The sequence below is a fragment of the Malaclemys terrapin genome, chromosome 2 (genome assembly GCF_027887155.1).
Source record: "Malaclemys terrapin pileata isolate rMalTer1 chromosome 2, rMalTer1.hap1, whole genome shotgun sequence".
In the NCBI taxonomy this organism is placed as follows: Eukaryota; Metazoa; Chordata; order Testudines; family Emydidae; genus Malaclemys; species Malaclemys terrapin.
In genome coordinates, this window is record NC_071506.1 from 48979987 (window position 1) to 49004907 (window position 24921).

A 24921-nucleotide genomic window follows, 5' to 3' on the forward strand; every position below is an offset into this window, starting at 1 on the left:
ATTTGGCCTGCAATGCAGCCAGGGCTTCCTCGGCTGGTGGTCCATAACATAGAGGCAAGCAGCAGAAAGTTAACACAGCCTCAGGCTCAGACTGCATTAATTCTTATCTGAATTCCCAGTGGGACTCAAATGGGGTGCGGGTCTGAGATGGTGAGGATAATTCACATATTCCTCCAGCCTTCCCTTTTCCTGTTCCCTACCCAGGTGTAGTTCCCTGGACTCCCAGAGCTTCCTCCGTGGCCTTGGACCAGAAGGAATGGTGCAGGAGAGAAAACTAAATCCCTGCACCATGAAGCCAGGAGCAAATCTGCACCAAAATACTAGAGAGACATTCCATACTAGTTTTTTTTATTAGCAGTCATAAGGGATATTTGCAAAAGTCACTAGAGAAGGGAATGCAAACTTAAAATAAAGATTATTTAGGAGGACTGGCCCTTGATACAGGTTGAATGAATAAACAGGTTACATTAGCCAATACTAAACATGCTACTTAAGTTTCAGCACAGATTATTATATACCCCTCTAAGGCAAATGAGCTAGAGGTATAATTCCATTTCTGAGCTTTGTCCTATATCTAAACTACAGACTCGGGATGCAATACCTACGTCTTAGAAATGTGCAAAAATTGCAAAGGTTTTGTTTCAAATTATGCTATATATGCAAGATTTGTTGTGTGTTTATTTAATCCAGAAGCTTGCATTATAAATAATGTTGAAAGATTTTATATTAAGCAAACATAAAATAAAATTTACAGAAATAGCTTTGCCAGTAGCGAGAATAAGGATTTTATGTAGTTTGACAGTACTGTAAGGAAATATAGATATGTGAGGGAGCAAGTTTACAGCAGGAATTGGCATTGCTGGTTTAAAAGTATCTGAAAATAATTCAAATTTTTGTAGCATGAAATTTTCCAGAATTTAGTCACATACACTGCAGGACAGCACTGCAAGCTTCATCATCCCATTCAATCAAAGTTTCCCCACTTGGTTCTAGTGGGACCTCTCCTGGCCCATGATTCAAGAAAGCACCTCTTTTCAGGACAACACCTAACCATATGCTTTCCTGAACTGGGATCCTTCTGAGGATAGGGTAGCTCTATCAGGTGATGGGGTCTCTGTCAAAAAATGTGTCAGTGCCAATTTTGTGATTTTTCATAAAAGGACAATTATTCACTGTATAAATTCTCATCTGCACATGGAGTTGTTCCACAATAACTTTCAAAGGGGATTATGCTAAAGCAGAACATGGCCCTCTTTTTCTGGAATATGAGTGTCCACACATGGAGTTATTCAAGAATAACTATTGTGCATTAAACTCAGACACATATCTTAATCCGAATTAACTCTCATGCGTAGACAACCCCTAATAAACTCTGACCACCAACTCATTTCACATCCCACTCCATCCCACCCCAGCCCACTTTCCGCATCCCTAGATCATCCCTCTTCCAAATGTGTAACGTTTATCGCAAATGACTATGCTTGAAAAAAGATCTGAAAAATCAGCAGTTTGGATTTGATTTTTTTAAACATCTACACAAAAGGAGGAGAAATAGCTTGACTCTGAGCTGACAAGATGTTCGAAGCAAATGGATTTTCAAAGCCAATCACTGTGAAGAGCTACTGCCTGTTTATCAAGTAAACCTATTCTGTGCAGCTGGCAGGGTCTGAAAGCCATACAAAAATCAGCTGTATTTCTTTCTCTTCCTTTTATGCCCCTTCTGAATGGAACCCAAATGTGACATATTAAAAGGCAGCAAATAAGGCACAAATTTTTAGCAGTGAGGGTAATCAATCATTGTAACAATTTACCCAGGATTGTGGTAGAAATTTTTAAATCAAAACTGGATGTTTTTCTAAAAAAAACCCTACCAAAATACTCTAGTTCAAGCAGGAATTAATTCTGGGAAGTTCTATGGCCTGCGTAATAAAGCAGGTCAGGCTAGATGATCAAGTGGTCCCTTCTGGCTGGTGATAACCACATCTTCTTTGTTCAGGAGATGTAGGGACTATGACCACGTCTTCCAGGTGTGCAAATTGCCCTAGGAGGGTGGTGAGGGGCAAAGAGGAAATGGGCATCATTCTCCTCCACCTTTGCCTGTGGAAATGGCCACCTTGGAAACGCCACACCATTCTAAGGACTTGTCTGCATGGAGACACTCAGGAAAGTTAATCCAAATTAATTTTCAAAGTGGATTAAGGTAAACAGAATAAAGGGTTTGTCTACATGGTGCACTACAGGTGTATGATTTCTAAAGCACACTAATGTATTGTGCGCTAATTGGTCAACGTGGACCCTGCTGGCACATGCTAAAAATTCTCTAGTGCTTGAAACAGTGGTGTGAAAGTCCACCAGTGAACTTCTAGTGCACGCCAGTAAGGTCTACACAGACCAATTAGTGCACAACACATTAGCGTGTTTTAGAAGTTGCACCCTGTAGCGCACATTGCTTCACTATGTAACAAGTCCTACAGCTACTGTTATTCTGAATAAGGCCTGATCTACACTAGGAAATTAGGTCAGAATAACTTTTCACTCAGGGGTGTGAACTGACCTAACCCCTGGTGTAGACAGTGATAGGTTGTTGGGGAATTCCCCCATTGACATAGCTGCCGTCGCTTGGGGGAGGTGGATTACCTATGCTGACGGGAGACGCCCTCCTGTCAGTGTAGGAAGTGTCTTCACTGAAACACTAAAACCGCACAGCTGCAGCATTTTAACTGTAGACAAGCCTTAAGAGTGTCCTCACGGGGGCTTACGGTGCTTTAGAATCATAGAATCATAGACTTTAGGGTCAGAAGGGACCATTATGATCATCTAGTCTGACCTTCTGCACAACGCAGGCCACAGAATCTCATCCACCCACTCCTGTACCAAACCCCTAACCTATGTCTGAGCTACTGAAGTCCTCAAATCATGGTTTAAAGACTTCAAGGTGCAGAGAATCCTCCAGCACGTGACCCGGGCCCCATGCTGTAGAGGAAGGCGAAAACCCCCCAGGGCCTCTGCCAATGTTCCCTGGAGGAAAATTCCTTCCCGACGCCAAATATGGCAATCAGCTAAACCCTGAGCATGTGGGCAAGACTCACTAGCCAGACATCCAGGAAAGAATTCTCTGTAGTAACTCAGATCCCACCCCATCTAACATCCCATCACAGGCCATTGGGTATATTTACTGTTAATAGTCAAAGATCAATTAACTGCCAAAATTAGGCTATCCCATCATACCATCCCCTCCATAAACTTATCAAGCTTAGTCTTGAAGCCAAATATGTCTTTTGCCCCCACTGCTCCCCTTGGAAGGCTGTTCCAGAACTTCACTCCTCTAATGGTTAGAAACCTTCGTCTAATTTCAAGTCTAAACTTCCTGATTTTATAGTTTATATCCATTTGTTCTTGTGTCCACATTGGTACTGAGTTTAAATAATTCCTCTCCCTCTGGTATTTATTCCTCTGATATATTTATAGAGAGCGATTATATCTCTCCTTAGCCTTCTTTTTGCTTTAACTACACCTCTTTAAATTCACACCTTTAGTTAATTCAGATTAATTCTTCTGAGTGTCCCTGTGTAGACAATCCATGGGTCTCTGCCTATGCTCACTGTAGCTCCCACTGGGGCAGTAAAGCTCCTCATCACTTCTACACACGTCTACTTAGCCTTTGGCATTTAGGTTGCTACATTTAATATTGCTTTGCACTATCATGCACAATTACAAACGCACAAAAGCAATCATGAAGATCCCTATTGGTCATTAGCCTAGGCACAGCAATAATAATAATAAAAAAGTATAATTATCATTCGCTAGCAGTAAAATGAGAAGGTGCAAGCAAGTCTCCACTGCACAGTGGAGATAAACGAAAAGCTCACCTGAAGAACCAAATCATCGGTAAGCAACCAAAATTAATTTAGATAGCTGCTTTGGCCTACTCTAAAAGGGACATTACAGGGAACACACGTGCTATTCTAATTAAGGTTGAGGCAGTAACTCTATAACTAGCACTTAATGTAGTTTCAGGGGGTTATGGCTTCAGCTGTCACTCTGGGCTGAAACTTGCCATCTAACATCTCAGCATGGGAGCAAAGTCTCTGAACAAGTTAAAACAAAAATCAGTTTGCAATTAGGTGGAGTAAATCCCTGACTCAGCGCTAAGAAGGAGACCTGTTTACTCAGGCCTATGACTCAGCAAGTCTGCTTCTTCTTCCTGGCTACGTAGGAATGGCAAAAGGCAAGTAATAGGCAAGGAAGTTACAGATGAGGGAAGTTTTTGCATTTTGACATATGATAATTACAACTGAGGAAAACAATGCCTTATAAAAGGAGGTGCCCCAGACAAACCTCTGCACAGTTCTGCATAGAGCCTAGGTTTCATTGTTCAGATTATCCCTCCTGAGAAGCAGCTAGTTTGAGCAGTAAAATCACAGAGTTGTTATGTTGTGTTGGGGGTAAATTGACTCTACAGAGTGGTAGCTAAAAACAAATGCAGTATTGTCAACCCCAGACATTCAAAAATCATAAAATAGTCCCCCAAAATTATGCGATTATAAATTATTAATTATGAATATTTTTCTTTATCTGCTTTCTGGTTTTTGAACCTCTATGGTACACTTGTGCCAAGTTTTGATTTTTTCCTACAACCACAAGGGATATAAACTTATTTTTTTAAATGAAAACAGAGATTTTCATCTAACCACCTGACTTCAGAAGCTGGAGTTTTGAGAAAAACACCAAATATCATGGTAATTGATAAATTGTGAGAATTAGTCACACAAATTGGTGAAACAATTCATTTGGTCATTTCAGATTATGCCAGTGCAAGAATAAGAACAAAGTTAAAAAAGCATTTTATTCACTTTAGACATTTCTGAGCACCTAAGGAAAAAAACAGATTAAATTATATGTCAAAAGTAAATAAAGTAAAAAAAGTGTGCAATTGATTCAAGATATGACCAAAAAAATCTTAGTTATTTTATATGGCAGAAACGAAGAAAGATTAGGCATAATCTGTCATACACTGATGTGTGTAATTTTATTCATGCAACAATCCCATTTTCATCATTGAGACGACTCATATGAGTTCGGTTATTTGTGGACAGAAATGTTTGCAGAATCTGGTCCCTATTTTCACTACATTTTTGACTCCATAACTAACATGCTTCTTTTGTTTGCTTTTATTTTATATATACAAGTTATGGAGCATTTCTTGACTCCTTGGTTTTATACTATGGTTTGGAAGTTACAGATCATTTATGTGCTCAGATTAGCTGACTACTTTGCATCAGGACCCTTTGCCTGTTGTATATATTCTTGGCAGTATACAATACTACAGTTTTGAGGACTGAGAAACAAGGAGAAAGCATGAGGGAATGAGAAGAGACCAAGAAGACAGAATTGGATAGAAAAAAACAAGGACAGTGAAGTGGAAAGAAGAAAGAGAGAAAACAGTGAGTTAGAGTAGATTTAGAGAAAAGTGATACTGATACAGGGAAGACAGACGAAGAAGAATGTAGCTGTGACTCAAACATACAATACTAATACTTACCTTACAAATGTAGGTGCATTTACCAAGTAAGTACTGTTTTCCAGAATACAACATATTTAAAAATAATGTTTTAAAACAGACGAATCAATTGCTTGAATTGTCAAAGTATGAAAATTGGTGACAGTGCATGTGAGGTTACAAGTTTTATAAATGTTTTTAATACACATACCAATATAGACATGGTTCATAAGCTTGAAAAGATCTGATTTTATATTTTACAAATTTGAATGAAAAACAGCAATATTTACAAATAGTTTTATCAACTTATTTTTGCACTAGTAGAGACATTTTAAAAACAGCATATTAATTGTATTAAAAATACTGTCAAAATTCATACTAAAATTAATAAAGAACTATTTGATAACATGAAATTCATATTAACTGGTAGAACAACATCAAGACAACTAGTACAACAGTTGTCTACAAGAGCATCATCTAACATATATGTAAAATTTCCTCTGTTCATTTCAGTTAATCAGAAAAACAAAATATTTTTGTCATGTTTCGGTAGAAGGAGAAATCAATGTCTGCTGACATTTACTGATTAAAATTTATGCTTTCCAAGCTTAGGTATAGTAATGAATGACTATTTACATGAGAGAACTTAACATTTCAACATTTTATATTTTATTGGGTTTAATGGGGTCAACAATATTGTATAATTATTAAAAACATATAGATATAGATACATAAATAAACATACTCACCCAACAGACAGGAAAGGTTCCTTTGAATCAAGTCTGTTAAGTAAATAACAGATATTTAAAATATATATCTACACACACACATATTACATTTTATAGCATTTAAATTATGGATTTAAAAGGCTCTAATGGATCTATTGCACTTTATATGATGATAATGCACAATTTGGCAGTAATAACAGAGCATCAAGGGTCTGATCCAACTCCCACTGAAATCAATTACAAAACTCCCAATGACTTCAATTGGCAGAATGTTTACAAAGCAGCAAACCTCAGGCCTGATCCAAACTAAACTCACTTCAGGGTGCATTTCACAGGAAGGCCACTTGACTTGATAAGCAGTGTAACAGGAGCATTTTCATCCCGGTCAGATGTTCCCCCTCCATGCTGCCTACTTCCATGTGAAGTATGTTCCAGTTCAGGAAGATACTTTACTACTAAAGTATGTTCTGAATTTTAAGCTTAAAATTAAGCATATGTTTCAATATCTTCCTGAATCGAGGCCTTGCATGCTTTCTCCCTTGCCTTTCTGTTATGCCACGTATCATCCATTTTGTAGAATGTCATCACCCTCATGATAGTTTTGGTGTCCATAACATTAACCAGGTGTGAGGACCATTAGAACGTGAGTGAAGGGCCCTGTGTAGAGAGGTTAAAAGAAAAACTCTACAGACCTATTTTGAGAACTTAGGTGAAATATAAGTGGTACATAAACTACACATAGGCCCTCTGTACATGGGTGAATTTCATTTGTAAGAGAGTACTACAAACAATAAAATATAAAAAGAGACCGCTACTAAAATATTTGTCAGTGTCTTTTTAATAACGATGATAGCCAAAGAGAAATGGTGGCATGTCTCTGGAATTGAACACCTTAACTACTACAAAACCCCATACAAATCTAACCACACTAAACAAAAATACTACAAAATAATGTATTTCTAAAAATCTACTCTCTCCCCACCCCACAATTTTATCATGTAGATGATATAGTAAAGATTTATTCAAAACAAAATTAGGTTTAGTACAAACATTTATAATAATCTAGCCAGAAGTTTGTTTTCAAAGATATACTCGTCATAGTGCATTCTAAAAGACAGTCAACTTCAAGTATTACATTTACTTTTAATAATGTTCATCAACTTTTGCAAACCATTTAATTCTCAGGAAAAGGTTTCTAAGATTACTGGTGGGAATGCTTAAGTGCCTGTCTTGCTCTTGACTGTTGGATGCAATATACTTGAAATATAGTTTCCTGGGACTGAAACATGAGATTTTAATGCAATTTTTACCTATTTGCTTTAAGTAAGGGTTGAGTAAATGCCAGAAACCCACCACAATATATTTTCTGTGCACGTTTCTCCCTTTTCTCTAGCATTTAAGAATAGAGACCTCTGTCTCCATGGCAGCGTCTGTACTTTTCAAGTCCCAGTGGGGATGGGATCCATTGTAGAGGGAGGAGGAAGAGACTAGGTGGCCCTGTGTTGATGTGTTTGTGAGTGGATATATATCATACCCCAGGAAAGATACTACAGCCTAGGACTGCATTACCTTTACTGCAAAACTCCCTGGACAATCACTAGTGCCTGTCAAGTTCCATGACAAGCTGACAGGAAGCAGGATGGTCACTGGGGACCTCCATATAGATGGCCGAAGCTTCCTCCCAGAGGATCCATATTTTGGGGGTGTGCCCTGTGGCTCCATCTGTAAGGTGCAAGTCCTGTTCCCATTATGAATAAAACAGGTAGAAACTCTGTGATGATCCTTAGAGTTTCCTTATCCTTTATCATCCCTCCAGTGGGTTTTACCACACAAGGGGGTGATCCAGCCCTCATAAGAATCTCATATGATTTGGCCTCTGATACTTTCTTCATAACAGTAAGATGAAAGAGAAAGCACATCTGTGTTTTTGTGCAGTCTTACAGCAACAATTTTGTCATGAGGAGAGCTCTGGTGTTCTGATGAAGGACATAATCTGGTGGGTATAATACATAAAGGAAATGTTTGAGGTAACACTCTCTGGATAAAATACTGCAATTAAAAATCTATTTGAAATTCATTCTCAAGATGGAATTCAATTTGCTTTAACTGTGCTGGCCTAAGTTTGACCCCCTCTATATATTTGACTAAATGCTTTTAGATAATATGCAGCATTATTTTAAATTAGTTCAAGTGTTCCAGGTAATAAGGGAATACAATCATCCATTGGCCTTTTATTTTAAATGGTAATTCAATGCATACCAAATTAATATAAAGGATCAAAAACTGAAACACCACGTAAAAGAATATACTACATCTCCTTTAGTGGCAGTATTTATCTAGTCATGTTATCAATTATTACTTCCTTCCCAGCGACTCAGTACCCAAAATTCCTCAGAGTTTTAAAGCATTCTTATATAACTAAGGGTGAAACAACTATGCAAATACCTAGATGAGTTGATGTACCCACTGGAATACCTCTGCGTACCCCAGGGGTACATGTACCCTGGTTGAGAACCACTGATCTAGGGGGTAACCTTCAGGAAAATGCAGTTCCAAAGGGAGGACTGGACTATAAAGTGAGGGGCAAAAATAACCCATTCACGTCTCGCTCTTTCAACTAAGACGACAAAAGCCCATTTGACTTTGGGAGTGATCCTGGCCTGAAATTTGGTCAGCCCTGTTGCTGGGAGCATGTAGTAAGAATTTTATCTTGAAACACATCTAGTTGCTAAGTTTAGGGCTAGAAAATGTTTTCTTTTTATTTCTCTTTAACTATTTCTAACTTTAATGCCTTATACTTGTACTCACTTAAAATCTCTCATTGTAGTTAAATAAACTTGTTGTATTCTTTAATCAAAACTAATCCAGTGTTGTGGTTAAACTAGACTGTGTGGCTAACAGCATTTATGGTAGCCAACTGTTGTATATTGATCCACTAACAAATCTGGATTGTCCAGGAGAGGATTGAGGAGTGCAGAACACACATTTTTGGGGAAAATCTAGGACTGAGAGTGTGTTGGGGTCACCCTGCAAGTGTAACCCAGGCTGGTGGAAGCCAGAGTGAACTGATGTGTAGCTGGCAGGCTGCAGCTATACACAGACACTCAGGGTGTGAACTGCATGCTGAAAAACTATGTGTGAGCAGCCCAGGTGGGAGCTATGGCAGCAAAGCATGGGAGGCACCCCAGTTTGCAGGGTAGTGGTGACCCAGCCCCTCACTGGTCTGGATTGCAGCCCGGAATGTCATACCTTTTTACTCTAAACTCTTGACCTTTAGGGAAAGGTCCAAAAGGACCCACCTGTAACCTATACGGGGAAGATGTTTTCTGTAATTAATAAAATAATCTCTGAAGAATGCTTTTAGCTTATCAGGAATGAATCTAACAGATGCTTTCTATCATAATGACTTGGTTTTAGTTATCCTTGAATTGATGAAGTAGTCTTTAGTTTATCAGTTATGTAAACCAGTCACACCAGGAAAAGAAGTCTGTATAAAACATTCAGTTTGTGAATACCTGGAGGATGAAGGGGTATTCGCGAGCAATCAGCATGGATTTACCAAGAACAAATTATGCCAAACCACCTTGATTTCCTTCTTTGGCAGAATAACTGATTTGGTGGACACGGGGACTGCAGTGGACATAATATAGGGGGACTTCAGCATGGCTTTTGACACAATCCCACATGACATTCTGATAAATAAACTGGAGAAATGCAGGCTCTACAGAACTACCATTAAGTGGACACATAATTGGTTAAATAACCACAAATAAAGAATAATTATTAATGGAATGATGTCAGATTGGAGGAAGGTCTCAAGTGAGGTTCCACAGGGATCTGTTTGGGATCCGGTGTCATCTTTATTAACGACCTGGATGTAGGTATAAAGATCATACTGATCAAGTTTGCAGATGACACAAAGCTGGGAGGGGGCTGCCAATACTTGGGAAGATAAAGCTAAAAATTCAGAGGGATCTTGATAAATTGGAGAACTGGGTTATAGACAACAAAGTGAAATTCAACAAAGAAAAATGTAGGGTGCTACACACTTAGGGAATTAAAGCCAAATGCACAAATACAGAATGGGGAAAACTGTCTTGGCAGCACAACTGCTGAGAAGGATCTGGGAGTTGCGGATCACAACCTCAATATGAATCAGCAATGTAACTGGACTGACTTTGTCTTGTGCTGATTGGCTGTTTGCTCCAACTCTCCTCCTTTCCCTTCCCTCACAGTCTCCTCACTCTACGCCTCCTCCTCTTATCCCCTCATCCCCTGTGTGTACCCCTCATTCCCTGTGTGTACCCCTCACCCCTTCCCTTCCCTATTCTTTCAGTAAACTTTCATTGTGTTTCTTGCCCTCACCCACCGAAAGAAATTGTGGCACTAACATTATATTTGCTGTATCCCACTGTTCACTCTGTTTGTGTGGTATGCCCTTTCCCCAGCCCTGTGTCTATTTAGATTGTAAATTCTTCAGGGCAGGGACTGTCTACTTAATCTATGTGTGTACAGTGCCTAGCACAATGGGGCCCCATTCTTGGTTGGCCCTTAGGCAATACCATAAGAAGCATAATTAATTAAAAAAAAACCTAAAGTATTTATTGAATAAACTAACATCAGTACTAAATCATATCTGGATAGTTAGTGCATCTGAGAATGGTCCAGACAGTATCCAAAAACATTCATCAGAGAATACACTATAGGAGTATTTCACAACTGTGAATAGTCTTTTTTATAAGTTGTCCTGCGTCAGAGTCTGGTCTCTCCTTCTATACATCTATTTTCGATCATATTCTATAGCCCATTTCCTCTTTAACTCTGTGTACTTTAAATCTGCTCCTCAGTTACTATCCAACTGCTTGTTGAAAACTAGCAATCTCACACTTATTCAACCTCCCCATTTTTTTAACCTTTGTTTAGTCACAAAATACCAAAGCTATAATCCAATCTCATATTTCTGCTGCCTTTTGCAGTCCCCTTGAACTGTGCCCTTACAGTGCCACATCAGCAACTCCAAGGCAAAATTACAGCCTGACATACAATTAGGAAGATTATTGTTATGGGGGATCCAGTGCCTAATTATGGACCACAAATCTGTGCTCAGAAGCACTGCACTCCCTGGCATCCCTGATTGCCTATTTAAATGCACCACTGAAGGCCTCATAAATTTTAACTTTTCTGATTTTAAGACAAGGAGTCATTGTATGTTTCACATTAGCACAAGCATTCATTGTTTTATTCCAAAGGTCTCCTGTATACCCCCTTTTTCTTAAGGTTCCTACAACATGAGTATTACTAATCTACTGTAAATACAGTTTCTAGTAGTGCAACCTTGCTATGACTCTAATATAAATGCATGACAGAATACCTGCTTCTAATTTTGCTTTATATATATATAGTAGCTTCTACTCTTTCATTTAACCTAGTAAAAGCACAGCTGAAGAACTACTGAATGAGTCAACTAGATTACTGCTAGGATTTGATGAGTAAGTTCCAGTTTCTCTTTTTTATTTTATTTTTTATTTCTTGAGAGGGTAGTGAGAAATCAGGAAGTAAAGATAATTGGCATTTTTATTGGGGAGATATACTCTGTCATACTCCTCCTTCTCTAATATCACTAAATGAGATCATTTATATAAAATACTAGCTCAATTTTTGGCCCTGATTCTGCAAAAAATTCAAATGCAGAACTGCAATTGTAATCAATGGAAATTCCATGCATACAGGACTCATAGCATTGGACCCTCTTACTATCTTGTAAGGAAAAGATTGTTTTCCTGTCTAGCTATATGACTACTGTATATGGGTGGAAAACTAAGGACATCAATTATGTGTAACTCACTTCTCCAAATACTTCAGACCTTTCCAGAAGTTTTGGATTAGAAGCCAAAGAAGACTCCTTGGAAACTTCCTTCATTCTCATTATTAGCTCAGATTTGAAAAAGAATGGAGTCAGAAGGTTTTTTTTTTCTGTCCCATTTAGATACAAACAACCAGAGATATCAAAAAGTCATTAGTTGTAATTTCTCAGCTGTTTTTAAACAGATGCTGTATTCTGCTTTAGCATCTGCAGGAGACAAAAAAGGGAGAACGATCAGATTATAAATTAAAGAAAGCAGCTGGAGAAGGAAAGATTATAAGGAAGCAAGGAAACAGGATGTATGCTTTCATAAAACATGCTTATAAAGTACCTAATCTCTCAGCATATCTGTGACATGGAGTCCAGGCTCTAGGATCTTGTGGGAGAAAAATTCTCAATCATGCAATACCACAAGCCTTCTTCTACAAGGGGGAAAAAGCATCAACAGCTATGTGGAGGAGCAGAGCTATTCTGCTGACTCAGGTAGCAGGGTCTCTATAGCGCTCATTCAGCAGAACTAAAAGGCTGAGACTTTCCCACCTGGAAGGTGAAAAATAGAGTGGGACCAGATTCTGCAAGCTTTAAAGAATAAGTAGTTCAGGAGCACTGATTTGTTAATTGACAGGCATTTCACAAGGGGCTCTGCCTTAAAGGCCAAATAGAGCCAACAGCAAATAGTTACTATTGAAGAATGGTTTATATATGAACATTTTCTAACTCAATATACCATAGACCTGGTCTCCATGACATCTTTATGGCTGTACCATTTTTGTCACTGTGGAGACAGCACTTCCTGATACAGGCAAAACTCCCATTGCATCCAATGTGAATTTTGCCTGCATAACAATTACAATATTGATGACAATTTTTGAGTGCAAGGTTCAACAATTCCCATTAATGCTCATGAAAAGAAGGGATTAAATCCCTGCTCACCGCACTCGCAAAATGTCCCATCTAAACATTTTTTAAGAATGTTTTCTGACCACTTTCAATGTGACAATAGATTTCTCATCACAATGAGATTATAAAAGCAGTGTCCTTCTTAGAGTAACATCAGTAATGTTGGAAATCAAATAGCTCATTTCATGGTGAAATATAATCAAAGGCACCAACAAAATATGTTTCTGTAAAATGTAATATGTTAATCTGAGTCAGGAGGAGCATCACGCTGCCTGTCTGTGTTGGGGTGTACCAACCCTGCACTGGGCCTGCAAGGGTTAATGTGAGCCGGTAGACACAATCAGCTTCATCCTGCTACAGCTGCAGTAGGCATCAAACCTGAAGGAAGGAGTTAAAAGGGCTGAACCTGACTCACTTAAGGCTTGACCAGGAAGGAGAGCAGATCTCTACCAGTCATTCAGTGAGAGAAGCCGGGCTGGAGTCAGGTAGTTGAGTGGTATTGCTGGTAGATAGGAAGGTAGGCCTGCAACAGGGAGCCTACAGCAATTAAGAAGGAGAGTCAAGAAGGAAGCCCATCCAAAACTCTTGATGGTGGTGGAGAGGCTTGTAGGGAGGAGAACTGCCCTGTGAAAGGAGTGGAGAAAACTCTCCATCAGAACCAGCTGGAGAGCAGAAAGGGCTAAGAACCTATGTAGTGAGCCAGTGGAAGAGCAGAAATGGAGCTGATATACTTGGAGCCCAGGAAGAGGCTGAACCAAAGGCGCAAGACAGGAGAAGGCAGGATGTGGTCCATTGAAGCAGTAAGGAAATGGTGTAGTCATATCTTGGCTGCCTATCCAAGGGTCCCTGGAATGGAACCCACTGAGAGGGAGGACCTGGGTTCCCCTATCAGCCCACCAAGAAAAGTGGAGCAGAGCCCCCTCCTGACAAGGTGTAAGAACCCCACTGTTACCAGGATTAGTGAGCCCAGACTTGGACCGAGGGTCCAACATGAAGGTGAAAGGACTAGTTGTTGGACTGCTAGTTTACCCATAAGGGGTGGGCCTAAATGCAACTCAACCAGATGACCAAATTGCAAGAAGCAGCAGACACCGTAGGGCTGGAACCATTGTCAGCAGGGGGCGTTGCAGGAGAGGAACTTACTATGCCACACCCAGTTACCAGAGGTGCCCTGGCTGGTGAGTCACATGCTTACAGTGAGCTTAAAACAATATAGCATAGTCTTTGATAAGAAAATGTTCAAAGGACTAAATGGAAAAAAACAGTTCTGTATATGAATGGGAAGAATATGGCTCTGTCTAATGTTTTTTTTTCTAAAGTCATGGCAATTTAAGATATTTGGAAAAAAGTGAGCAAACAGATTTAATTTATATTTTGCTAAGTTAATATCTAGAGTCTCTTGTAAATCAAGAACAAAGAGAAACACATGCATAATGGAAAAAAGAGGAATGAAAAGAGAAGAAAGTACTCAGATATTTTGAGATACTCAACTAAGAGAGACAAACCTAAAGTTCTTCTTCTCCTTTTCCCTGGCTAGCAGGGGTTGAGTTGCCAAATCAATCTTTTCCAGGCTTGCCAGTCCAACACTGTCTCCACATTCATTCCATCCTCCAATACACAGTCCCCCCACTATTTTCTTGGCCATTCTCTTGTTTTATGCCCACTAACTCTCATCTGCAATGGCTTTCTAACAGGATTCCCTTCATCCATCCATCATCCATGTCTATAGCACCTCAGCCTCCTCTCTTGCAGCTTCTCTCTGATACTGCATATCCTAGTCTCACTCCCTAAAGACATCATTCTGCAGGTGGACCAGCACTGTCACCCCTCTCATTGCCTCAAACATTTCATGTCAATGACTTCAATTCTTCTCAAGTTCTCTCTTTAGTCGCCCATGCCTCTGATCAATACAGAAGATCTGGTCTTATCTTGGCTTTGTATAGTTGTCTCTTAAGTAGTCTGGGCATCTGTTTATCAAAATCATACCACTTATCTTGCACCAACCTTGTTTGCAGCATTGTTTGCAGTTCTCTGTCAATTTCTCCATTTGCCGCTGACCAGTGCCAAGGGTACTTAAACACAGAAACCTGATTTATGTGCTGGCATTCAATTTTGATATTCATCTATCTTGGTTCCATGTGAATCACCCAATAACTTCAGTCTTCTCTTTACTCATTTTGAGGCAACAGTTTTAGTTACCTGATCCAGGCATCCATCACCAGGACCAAATCATCCTCATTATCTGCCAGTAACACAATATTGTCTGAACAGATCAACTTCATACCACCTTCCATTCGGATGTGTTTATGAAGTACTATCCATGATTGTGATGGAATAGACTTAGCACTGATCCTTGGTGGAGCCCAGTCTTCACTGCAAAACCCTCCATTGCACTGAAAGGAGTCCATACTTTTGTCATGGAACCATCACCATCTGGAGAAGGTCCTCTGGTACTAGGGTGACCAGATGTCCAAATTTTATAGGGACAGTCCCAATTTTTGGCGATTTTTCTTACATAGGCACCTATTATTCCCCTACCCCCGTCCTGATTTTTCACACTTGCTATCTGGTCACCCTATCTGGCACCCTATAGAATCATAGCAGAGGCATCAACCATCCCCTACTTTGTTGAATGTTTTCTTCAAATTGAGGAAAGCTGAAACATGCTCATTGTTTCCCTCAAGCTTCTTTCCCACCATCATCCTTTTTCCTTTTATAAGACTAAACTGCTTCTTTCCTAAAATGGGCTTTACTACTTGGTGAAATGCAGCTATCTATGATTCTAACAGTCTCATGCAGTCGGACAGCAGCTTAATTCCTCAGTCATTGAACTGTCATGTATGTCACCTTTTTATTTGTATATCGGTACTAATATGGACTTCTCCATTCTATTGAGGTTTTCTGTGTTTTCCAAACTGCGCACAGGACTCATTTAAGCCAGTGCACATGACCTATCTCAAGGCTTTGATCATTTCTGCTGTGACTTTTGTCCAGACAGGCTACTTTTCCAAGTGCCATCTTCATCAGTGCAGCCTTGAAGTCTACCTCTGACAGGTCATTGACATCTGTAATTATTGGTTCACACAATGGTAGCATAGCATATAAAGGGTTTTTCTCATTATGTAGACTCTCAGAGTATTCTCACCATTGGCTATATACCGTGTCTCCTGTCACAAGCAGACTGCCCCAGCATCCTATAAAAATGGTGCGCTCACTTTGTCTGCCTTCCTTCTTTTAATTTGTCTGCACAATTGCATATATATATTTTTTGGCATGTTGAGGGTAGTTGTTCAGCTCATTATACAGCTCATTTAAGACTAGGTTTCTTGCCTTTCTGACTTCTTTTGCTGGCCACTTGGAGACTCTATAGGTGGCAGCTGCTTCTTTCAAAGGCTTATTTTTCCATCAGCTTTGTGGCTTCTCTCATTTCATATGGTTTTCTGAGCTTCTTGTTCCACCACCATTCTTTGAGATTGTGGTCTATCCAGCTTAATGCATTCACATAGCACCTCAACTTTTTGGATGAATGCATTCTTGAAGATACACCATTCCTTTTCTGCTGTTCTAATCTGCGTATCTCTCAGCTCAAAGCTTGTGACTGTCTCCCTAAACTTGTCTGCATTCACACTGTGCACTCCCCATATCATGATGCATGTCTTGTTGGAGAAAAGCTCACACCAGGTCCATTTGCCAGTCATAAGAACGGCCACACGGGGTCAGACCAAAGGTCCATGAACAATGCAAGCTCATTAATAGTCTGTAATTTCACCAAAAGAAATTATTATGCACCAGCCTTTGTTAGCCTGAGCAGAGATTCCCCAAACACTTCAACCAAAACACACTGGTTTAAATAAAACAAACTAAAGAGGGATAGATTTTAAGTGATTATAAGTGATAAGGCATAAAAGTCAGAACTAGCTACAAAAGAAATAAAAAGATAAAACTGCAACCTCATTCCTAAACTTTACCAAGCTAAATAAAATTTGCAGCAAATAGCTTTCTCACCCCCACTAGATGGTATAGACAGTTCTCAGTTCACAGGCTGGATTTCTTTTCCTCCTGGGACCACTCCCCTTAGTTCATTGTTCTTTAGGTACTCATTGATCTTATGAGCAGACCGATATAAGGTGAAGAAGAGAGGAAAAGTGGTCAGAGGCCTCTTTTCCCGCCCTTCTTATATCCTGACCCTTTTTACTAAAGTCCTTGCTGGGTCATGGGGTCAGGCAGTTACATGGCAAATGTAATGAGCTGTTCTATAGGTTAAATGAGCTGTTCTTCAGGTTAATTGTAAATTTATCATTTACAACTCCCCTCCTGGTGAATCTCTGATTAAATAGATAATGGCCTTTTAGCACCTAGCCAGTGTGCCTTTATCTCTTGAAAAAAATGGTCTGAAGGCATTACCCAGAGCTACAGTATATTTCAGTAACAGTCATAAGTAAAATTTCATAGCTCCATATACAATTTCATAGCTCCATATACACATTTTAACAGGACAATGATATTCAGTAGATTATGAGTTTTTTAAATGATCCCTCACATGGCATACTTAATACAAAATATAACCATATAAAAGTGGTGAACATGGGCTACAGGGTGTCACAGGTGTACTAGTTCATCCAGTTTGATATATGCAGCTTCTGCTTGTCTTTTCAGAGTTACCCAGTACTCTAAGTTTTCTCCCACCTCCAGAGGGTTTAATCTGGAATTTTTCTTCTCCAAGGTAAGCTCCCTACCACTGCTGGAGATCCCCTTCTGGCCTGAAATTATTTCCACTAAATGCCAGCAGGGTTATAGCATACTGTTAGTATACAGCCAATGATACACTAAAGAAGGAATTATCCTGAATGTTGCAACTTTCAAATGGAATAGAAATGCTATTTGTGAGTTGAACTGGTAGAGCTCCCAATTATTCTTTCTATACAGTGGAGCGACTTCAAGAATCTTTTTTTTTTTTTTTTTTTTTTTTTACAGTAAAAGAAATGATCACTATGCTTTCCATGCTGTCACCTGAAATGAACAAGAATCCCCAGACTGCTCAGAACAACAATGGATGGCTCTGACAATTGGAAGTCAAAACACAACAAAACAAACTCCATGACCGCTATCTGAAAATAAATCTGAGGAGCAGATGCCAAGTACAGAAAGAGCATACGCGGTGGTTTAAGCCTGATCTATAACATAAAGCTATGTAACCAAAAGGAAACATGATGGGAAACATAATTCAATCAACCCTGGGATGGAGATTACAAAAAAAGATACTCAGATCAACAAAGTTTTTTGTCAAAGAAAAATAAATAAAACTTCAATATAAAAATATAACCATGTGAGTAAACATCTCTACACTGTATAATAAAGGACACCCCACCAGTAACATAGCTAAATGTGGGAATTTGAAATAGAATGATTTAATCATGTTCTTGAGAATATCTGTTTAACAGTTATGGGTTTTAATACGTTGTAATGCACTTGCTATTTAATGTGGATAATTGATAGCATGATAAATCAACTGTCCTAAATATGCCTCACAACACACATCAATTGGATTACCTATTGTATATTTAGGAACTTGATAAGAAATTGCTATGGAATCTTGTGATAGTCAAATGGTGCCAATATGTAGATTTGCAAGTTTTAAAAATGTCTTGGAGAGTGGAAAATCTGTTAGTCTGACTCTGAGAGGAACCTTTGATATGAGTGCAGTCTGTTATTACATTAGTCCAGACAGGCAGTGCTGTAAGCACCATAATAGCGTGGTGTGGCAGTCAGGCCAGCTAAGGAGGTAGAGCAAGTTTATGGCCTCACAGTGATGGATCTTACTGAGTAGTTCAAGGCCTCGTTTCCTCAAAATCTAGTCAATTTGTTATTTGTCTCACTCTAAATCCCAATCTCTCATTCTCAGCATGACGAAGGTTAGATACAATATGCTGGCATCATGTTAGCCACTGGGTGGAAAGAGTAGGAGACGTATGGGCTGCACAACTCAGCATTAGGCAATTAAGGAGTGACAGTGAAGTGAGTCCATCCTGTCTACCCTGGCATCATGAGGAGCTCTGAAGGTAAGTTAGGATGTAAAATGGTGAGCTCCTCTGGGTTCTGCCAGGGATGAAGGAAAATACATGTGGGAGAACATGTAATGCGCAATATGTCTCTCATTAAATTCTTGTTTGACACACTTACTTTAAAGGCCAATGAATAGTAATGTGTATACGGCAAGGAATAGCAACAAGCAACTTGCAAAATTCAAAAATAACATCACTAGAGAACCTGGCCTTATTTGTTCTAAAAAAAAAACAACAAAAAACCCTACACAAAAGGTCCACAGCTGATGGGAGCCTTTTAGTTCTTAAATTCACTGCCTAGTTTAGCAAGTTCCAGGAAATTGAAAAGAACAGTGCATACTATTTAAAAATTCCTTTATAATGAACAGAAAACAGATTTCAACCCCATCAAAATTCTTTGGGGTTGATTCTACTTTCTTATGCCAATGCATGTTGCTGATATCAAAGCAATTCACAAATGCATTTTCAGATGCTTCTGAGCAGTTGATTTAATGAGATACAAATTGAAATACTGGTAATACTGAAAATACAGCATGTGCCTATTTTGCCAAGCCAGTGCTCCCAAAAGCAGCATTTGTATAGTTGTGTCAGCTCTTCTGTTCTGCACCTTGTAGTTCAAAGATCTATATGTTAGCCATTAAAATTAAAATTTGCTTCAGGCTAGAGCCAGGTAAAAAGCTATTTAAAATAGATTTGTCTAATTTTGTTTTCTACAGACGTACTGTACTAAAATATGGAAGTTTACACCAATTGTGGGCACTCTGGGATTTATGTTCCTCCCTCTCACTGAACACCTCTGTCATTGGCTCCAGTAGTTACACTAGGCATAAAACTCGAGTCACCAAGGTACTTAAGCATGTGCTTAGTTTTAAGCAAAAGTGCTTCTAATATATGGGACAACTTACATGTTTAAAATTAGGTATGTGTTTAATATCTTCCTAAATCAAGGCCTAAGCCCTCTATCGTTCTCACAATGGTTTTTGAGCCCAAGCAACACAAGGAAGTTCTTTCAACAGGGAGTTCCATGTTTGCAGGGCTGTGATCAGGCACTTAGATTGGAATAAGATATTAGGAAAGTGATTAGTCACTAATGTACATTTTGGACAGTTAAATGTCTCTGTTTTTCACACCTTGTAAAAAAGTATTTAATTGGCTTGTAACAAAATACATTTTCATATGAATGTTTTCCACTCGTCTTCTACAATTCACGACCTGACCTGCGCCATGTTGAGCACCCTAAATCCCTACTCTTATCAATGGGCATGGAGAATTCTCAGCACCTCATAGGATTGGACTCTAAACTAGAAATAGAATTAAGCACAGCCCATACTAAGGAGCGGTGCATGCCTGCCCCACCTAGGAGGAACCTGTGCAGACATTCTTTTCTCAGGACAATAGAATGCCTCCTGGAGCTAGGGCAGCCACTCCTAGGTAAGGTGAAATGTACTTCCCCAGAATGTGTGTCTGGGGTGGAGTCATGACCTCACCTCCCTCATTGCCCTCTTTAGAGTGCTGTGTGCCTCATGGTAAAGGGGCTACAGTTCTGCCTGTTTTTTACATGGACTGTGCAAGCAATGTGGGGAGACTCCCTCCTCCAGCTCACTGTGCATCCACAGGCGGGCAGGATCTGGCCCTTAGAAATTAAGAGCTAATTTCTGCTCCCATTAAAGTACATGGCAAAACTCCCATTAACTCCAGTGGCTTCAGGACCAGGTCCAATATAGTGGGGGAAGCTGAGATTTATTAGAGTCTATTTATTGATGTGTGTTCTACATTGAACAGCAACATACAGTATTTGTCATCTCGTCTCTGTCCTTTAGATATACTGTGAATTCATAAATTGTAACTGGTATCATGAGCCACAGTGCAGAGCTAAAGGAAACAGCAGCAGAGAGAATACATAACTTACTGTGAAAGTGCTCTTCATAAAAGCCACAGGACGTGCTCAGTCTGTTATTTGCATTCATCACTTGTCCTTCACCAAGCCAACGTGTGAGCTTTTCATTGTCAGCAAATTTTGACTAGACACATTTGAAGTGAGCAGCATCGAGTCTATATAACTCAGATGTCTCGTTCCAGAGTTCAAAGCTGATTTGATTACCAGAGCAAATGCCTTTCTAGGTGGGCAGTCTGTCTGTCCCTTGCAACATACTCAGCACAAATGGAAACAGCACTTCTCAAAATACCAACAAGAGCTGCTGCATACATATGAAGAGGAGTGTCATAAAATGGAAACTTTTGATAAATTATTACACATTGCATGTAAAGAGGATTGAGAAAGAAAAAGAGGAAGTAAAAAAGTAAATAAGGTACTGGGAGCAGCAGAAGCAGAGAAGAGAGAAATAGGGAATGAGCTAGTGGTTCAATGTTGCTAAACAATATCCAGAGCTGGCAGTAGTTAGAATCGTTGAAGAGAATGTATCTCAGCTCTTAGAGGAAGGCGGTTCGTGTTACTTAAAAATATTTGCTGGCTGATCAGAGTTCAGTTATTGCAGTTTCTGAAGATGGATGAACAGATAAGCTCCCTGTTCCAATCAGCCAACCTGTAAGGAAGCTGCTTACAGAGAAGGAAAATAAAGTATTCTTGAAGAGAGAGGATGAAATACTGGCACCACTGAAGTCCATGGCAAAACTCCTATTGACTTCACTGGGGCCAGGATTTCACCAAAGGTCTCTAAACGTTGGCTTCCTCAGACAATAGTTCCAGATAGTTAGTGTGTAAAAATGGGCAACTCAGTGCAGCAGAAGTGTGGCAAAATATAGAAATACAGAGATGAGTGTGTGTGAGAGAGAAGGTGACAACATACCCATTGTCTAGGAACCTTCCATTTAGTTATTTCCTTGACTGGGAAGACTTTATGATCACTATTATGTAAGACTGTCAATTAATCGCAGTTAACTCATGTGATTAACTCAGAAAAAATAATCACGATTAAATAAATTAATCACAATTAATCGCAATTAAACAATACCAATTAAAATGTATTAAATATTTTGGATGTTTTTCTACATTTTCATATATATTGCATTCTGTGTTGTAATTGAAATCAAAGTGTATATTATTTTTCATTACAAATATTTGAACTGTAAAAATGATAAACAAAAGAAATAGAATTTTTCAGTTCACCTCATACAAGTACCATAGTGCAATCTCTTTGTCGTGAAAGTGCAACTTACAAATGTAGATTTTTTTTGTTACATAACTGCACTCAAAACCAAAACAATGTAAAACTTCAGAATCTACAAGTCCACTCAATCCTACTTCCTGTTCAGCCAATTGCTATGATGAACAAGTTTGTTTACATTTACTGGCGATAATGATGTCCTCTTCTTATTTAAAATGGCACCAGAAAGTGAGAGCAGGCATTTGCATGGCACTTTTGTAGCTGGCATTGCAAGGTATTTACGTGCCACATATGCTAAACATTCGTATGCCCCTTCATGCTTCAGCCAACATTCCAGAGGACATGCTTCCACGCTGATGACACTTGTTAAAAAATAATGTGTTAATTAAATTTGTGACTGAACTTCTTGGGGGAGAATTGTAAGTCCTCTGCTCTATTTTACCTACTTCTGCCATATATTTCATGTTATAGCAGTCTCCGATGAGGACCCAACACATGTTGTTCATTTTAAGTACACTTTCACTGCAGATTTGACAAAATGCAAAGAAGGTACCAATGTGAGATTTCTAAAGATAGCTACAGCACTTGACTCAGGGTTTAAGAATCTGAAGAGCCTTACAAAATCTGAGAGGGATGAGGTGTGGAGCATGCTTTCAGAAGCCTTAGAAGAGCAACACTCCAATGCAGAAACTACAGAACCCAAACCACCAAAACAGAAAATCAACCTTCTGCTGGTGGCATCTGACTCAGATAACAAAAATGAACATTCGTCGGTCCACGCTGTTTTGGATTGTTATCGAGCAGAACCCATCATTAGCCTGTATGCATGTCCTCTGGAATGGTGGTTGAAGCATGAAGGGACATATGAATCTTTAGTGCATCTGGCATGCAAATAACTTGCGACACCGGCTGTAATAGTGCCTTTAGAATGCCTGTTCTCACTTTCAGGTGCCATTATAAACAAGAAGCAGGCAGCATTATCTCCTGCAAATGTAAACAAACTCCTTTGTCTGAGTGATTGGCTGAACAAGAAGTAGAACTGACTGGACTTGCAGGCTCTAAAATTTTACATTGTTTTATTTTTGAATGCAGCTTTTTTATACATAATTCTACATTTGTAAGTTCAACTTTCATAATAAAGAGATTGCACTTATATTAGGTGAATTGAAAAATACTATTTCTTTTGGTTTTTTTACAGTGCAAATACTTGTAATAAAAATAAATATAAAGTGAGCACTGTACACTTTGTATTCTGTGTTGTAATTGAAATCAATATATTTGAAAATGTAGAAAACATCCACAAATATTTAATTAAATGGTGTTCTATTATTGTTTAACACTGCAATTAATCACGATTAATTTTTTTAATCACTTGACAGCCCTACTATTATGGTTGCTGGTTATTATCTCCTGTCTCTATTACCTAAAGTTAATTAAGTGGAAAATTTGTCTGAAAGTGAATAACAGCATGTTAGCAAAAAAATAAAAATATGTACAGTACAATTACAGAAACATCTACATACAGTTTGCTTTTTATGTACTAAGATGTGGGGCTCTGGTTTCTCAACTTTGCATATGAATCCTTGAGTGGAAAAAATAAAGCCAATAGATACCGTTGTCCATAGACACAATATATCATCATAATAGTTTGATAAAATGATGACCACCATTACAAATGTTTCATAATGCATTCAAAATGCTGGTTGTCACGTCAGTGAAAAGTTCATTTTAACCTTTTAAACACAACAGCCATAAATTACAAAGTAAAGGTTTTAGCCTTCAAAATAAAATGCTAGAAGCCAGAATGTCTTGTTGCATTTAGATACACAGGTTCTTCAGGTTAGCCTCTTTTTGAAACAGTAACACAGAGATATAACAATGCCATGGCTACACAGGAGTATACCAACAAACCCTAGTTTCAGAACTCAGTTGTCAGTAGTGATTAAAAACTCAGGACCTTCTACTCTAAACATAGAATCCTCCACCACTTGATGTAAAGGAGAATTTATAATGCTTAGCACTTAAACTGGGCGATACTTTTTATGTTCACAAGGCCCTAACTTTAGTAGTCACAATAATTCAGAGCATATTCATACAATGGAGCATAAAGATTTGAAATAAAAGCATCAGCCAAGCTTTTAAAAATAACTACTGACTTTGGTTGCCTCAGTTGGTGGGTGTCCAACTTGAAACACATTAAAGCAGGCTGGTTTTGGAGGAAAGTGCTTTGCATTTTCTGAAAGTCTCACCCCTTCAAGGTGCCTTCAAATTGAGCATTCCAAAATGGAAGCATCCAAAATCAATAGCCTCTTTTGAACATGTTGTCCAGCATGTTTGTCAAACTATCAATATATAATTTTAGCTCTCTCAGGCACAGGCACACACACAATTTTGTTAAATAATGTGTTTAAAATACGTTTAAAATGATTTTCTGTCAAGCATCGCCATTTGCATTACTGCTAATACTACACCAAAATATCCCAACCAAACAAAATACCCCTGCCCGCTCAAAAAACAAAACAAAACAAAAACCTCTTACCAAATAAATCAAATTTAAGGATATGGTTTAAATGTATGAAAAGTAAAGCAATCTATGGGGAAAGGTCAAATTCCAGACTGAGGAATTGAGTCTCATGTCATTTACACTGGCACACACTAAGTGCACATGTATAGAGCAACTGGGAGTGTGCTTCCCAGCTCAGGTAGACAGACACAAGCTAGCTCTGCTCCATCTGGTATGTTA

At 38.9% G+C, this 24921-nt stretch overlaps 1 protein-coding gene across 13 annotated transcripts in view; it reads right to left on the minus strand.

Annotated features, from left to right (window-relative positions):
* RALYL (RALY RNA binding protein like) overlaps positions 1 to 24921 on the minus strand; it is a 574454-nt gene that overhangs the window by 72636 nt on the left and 476897 nt on the right. For all 13 annotated transcript variants that reach the window (XM_054018798.1, XM_054018800.1, XM_054018790.1 and 10 more), the window contains one exon: positions 6250 to 6282. In XM_054018798.1, the coding sequence (XP_053874773.1) occupies positions 6250 to 6282 (33 nt within the window). The remainder of the gene's footprint in view (positions 1 to 6249; positions 6283 to 24921) is intronic.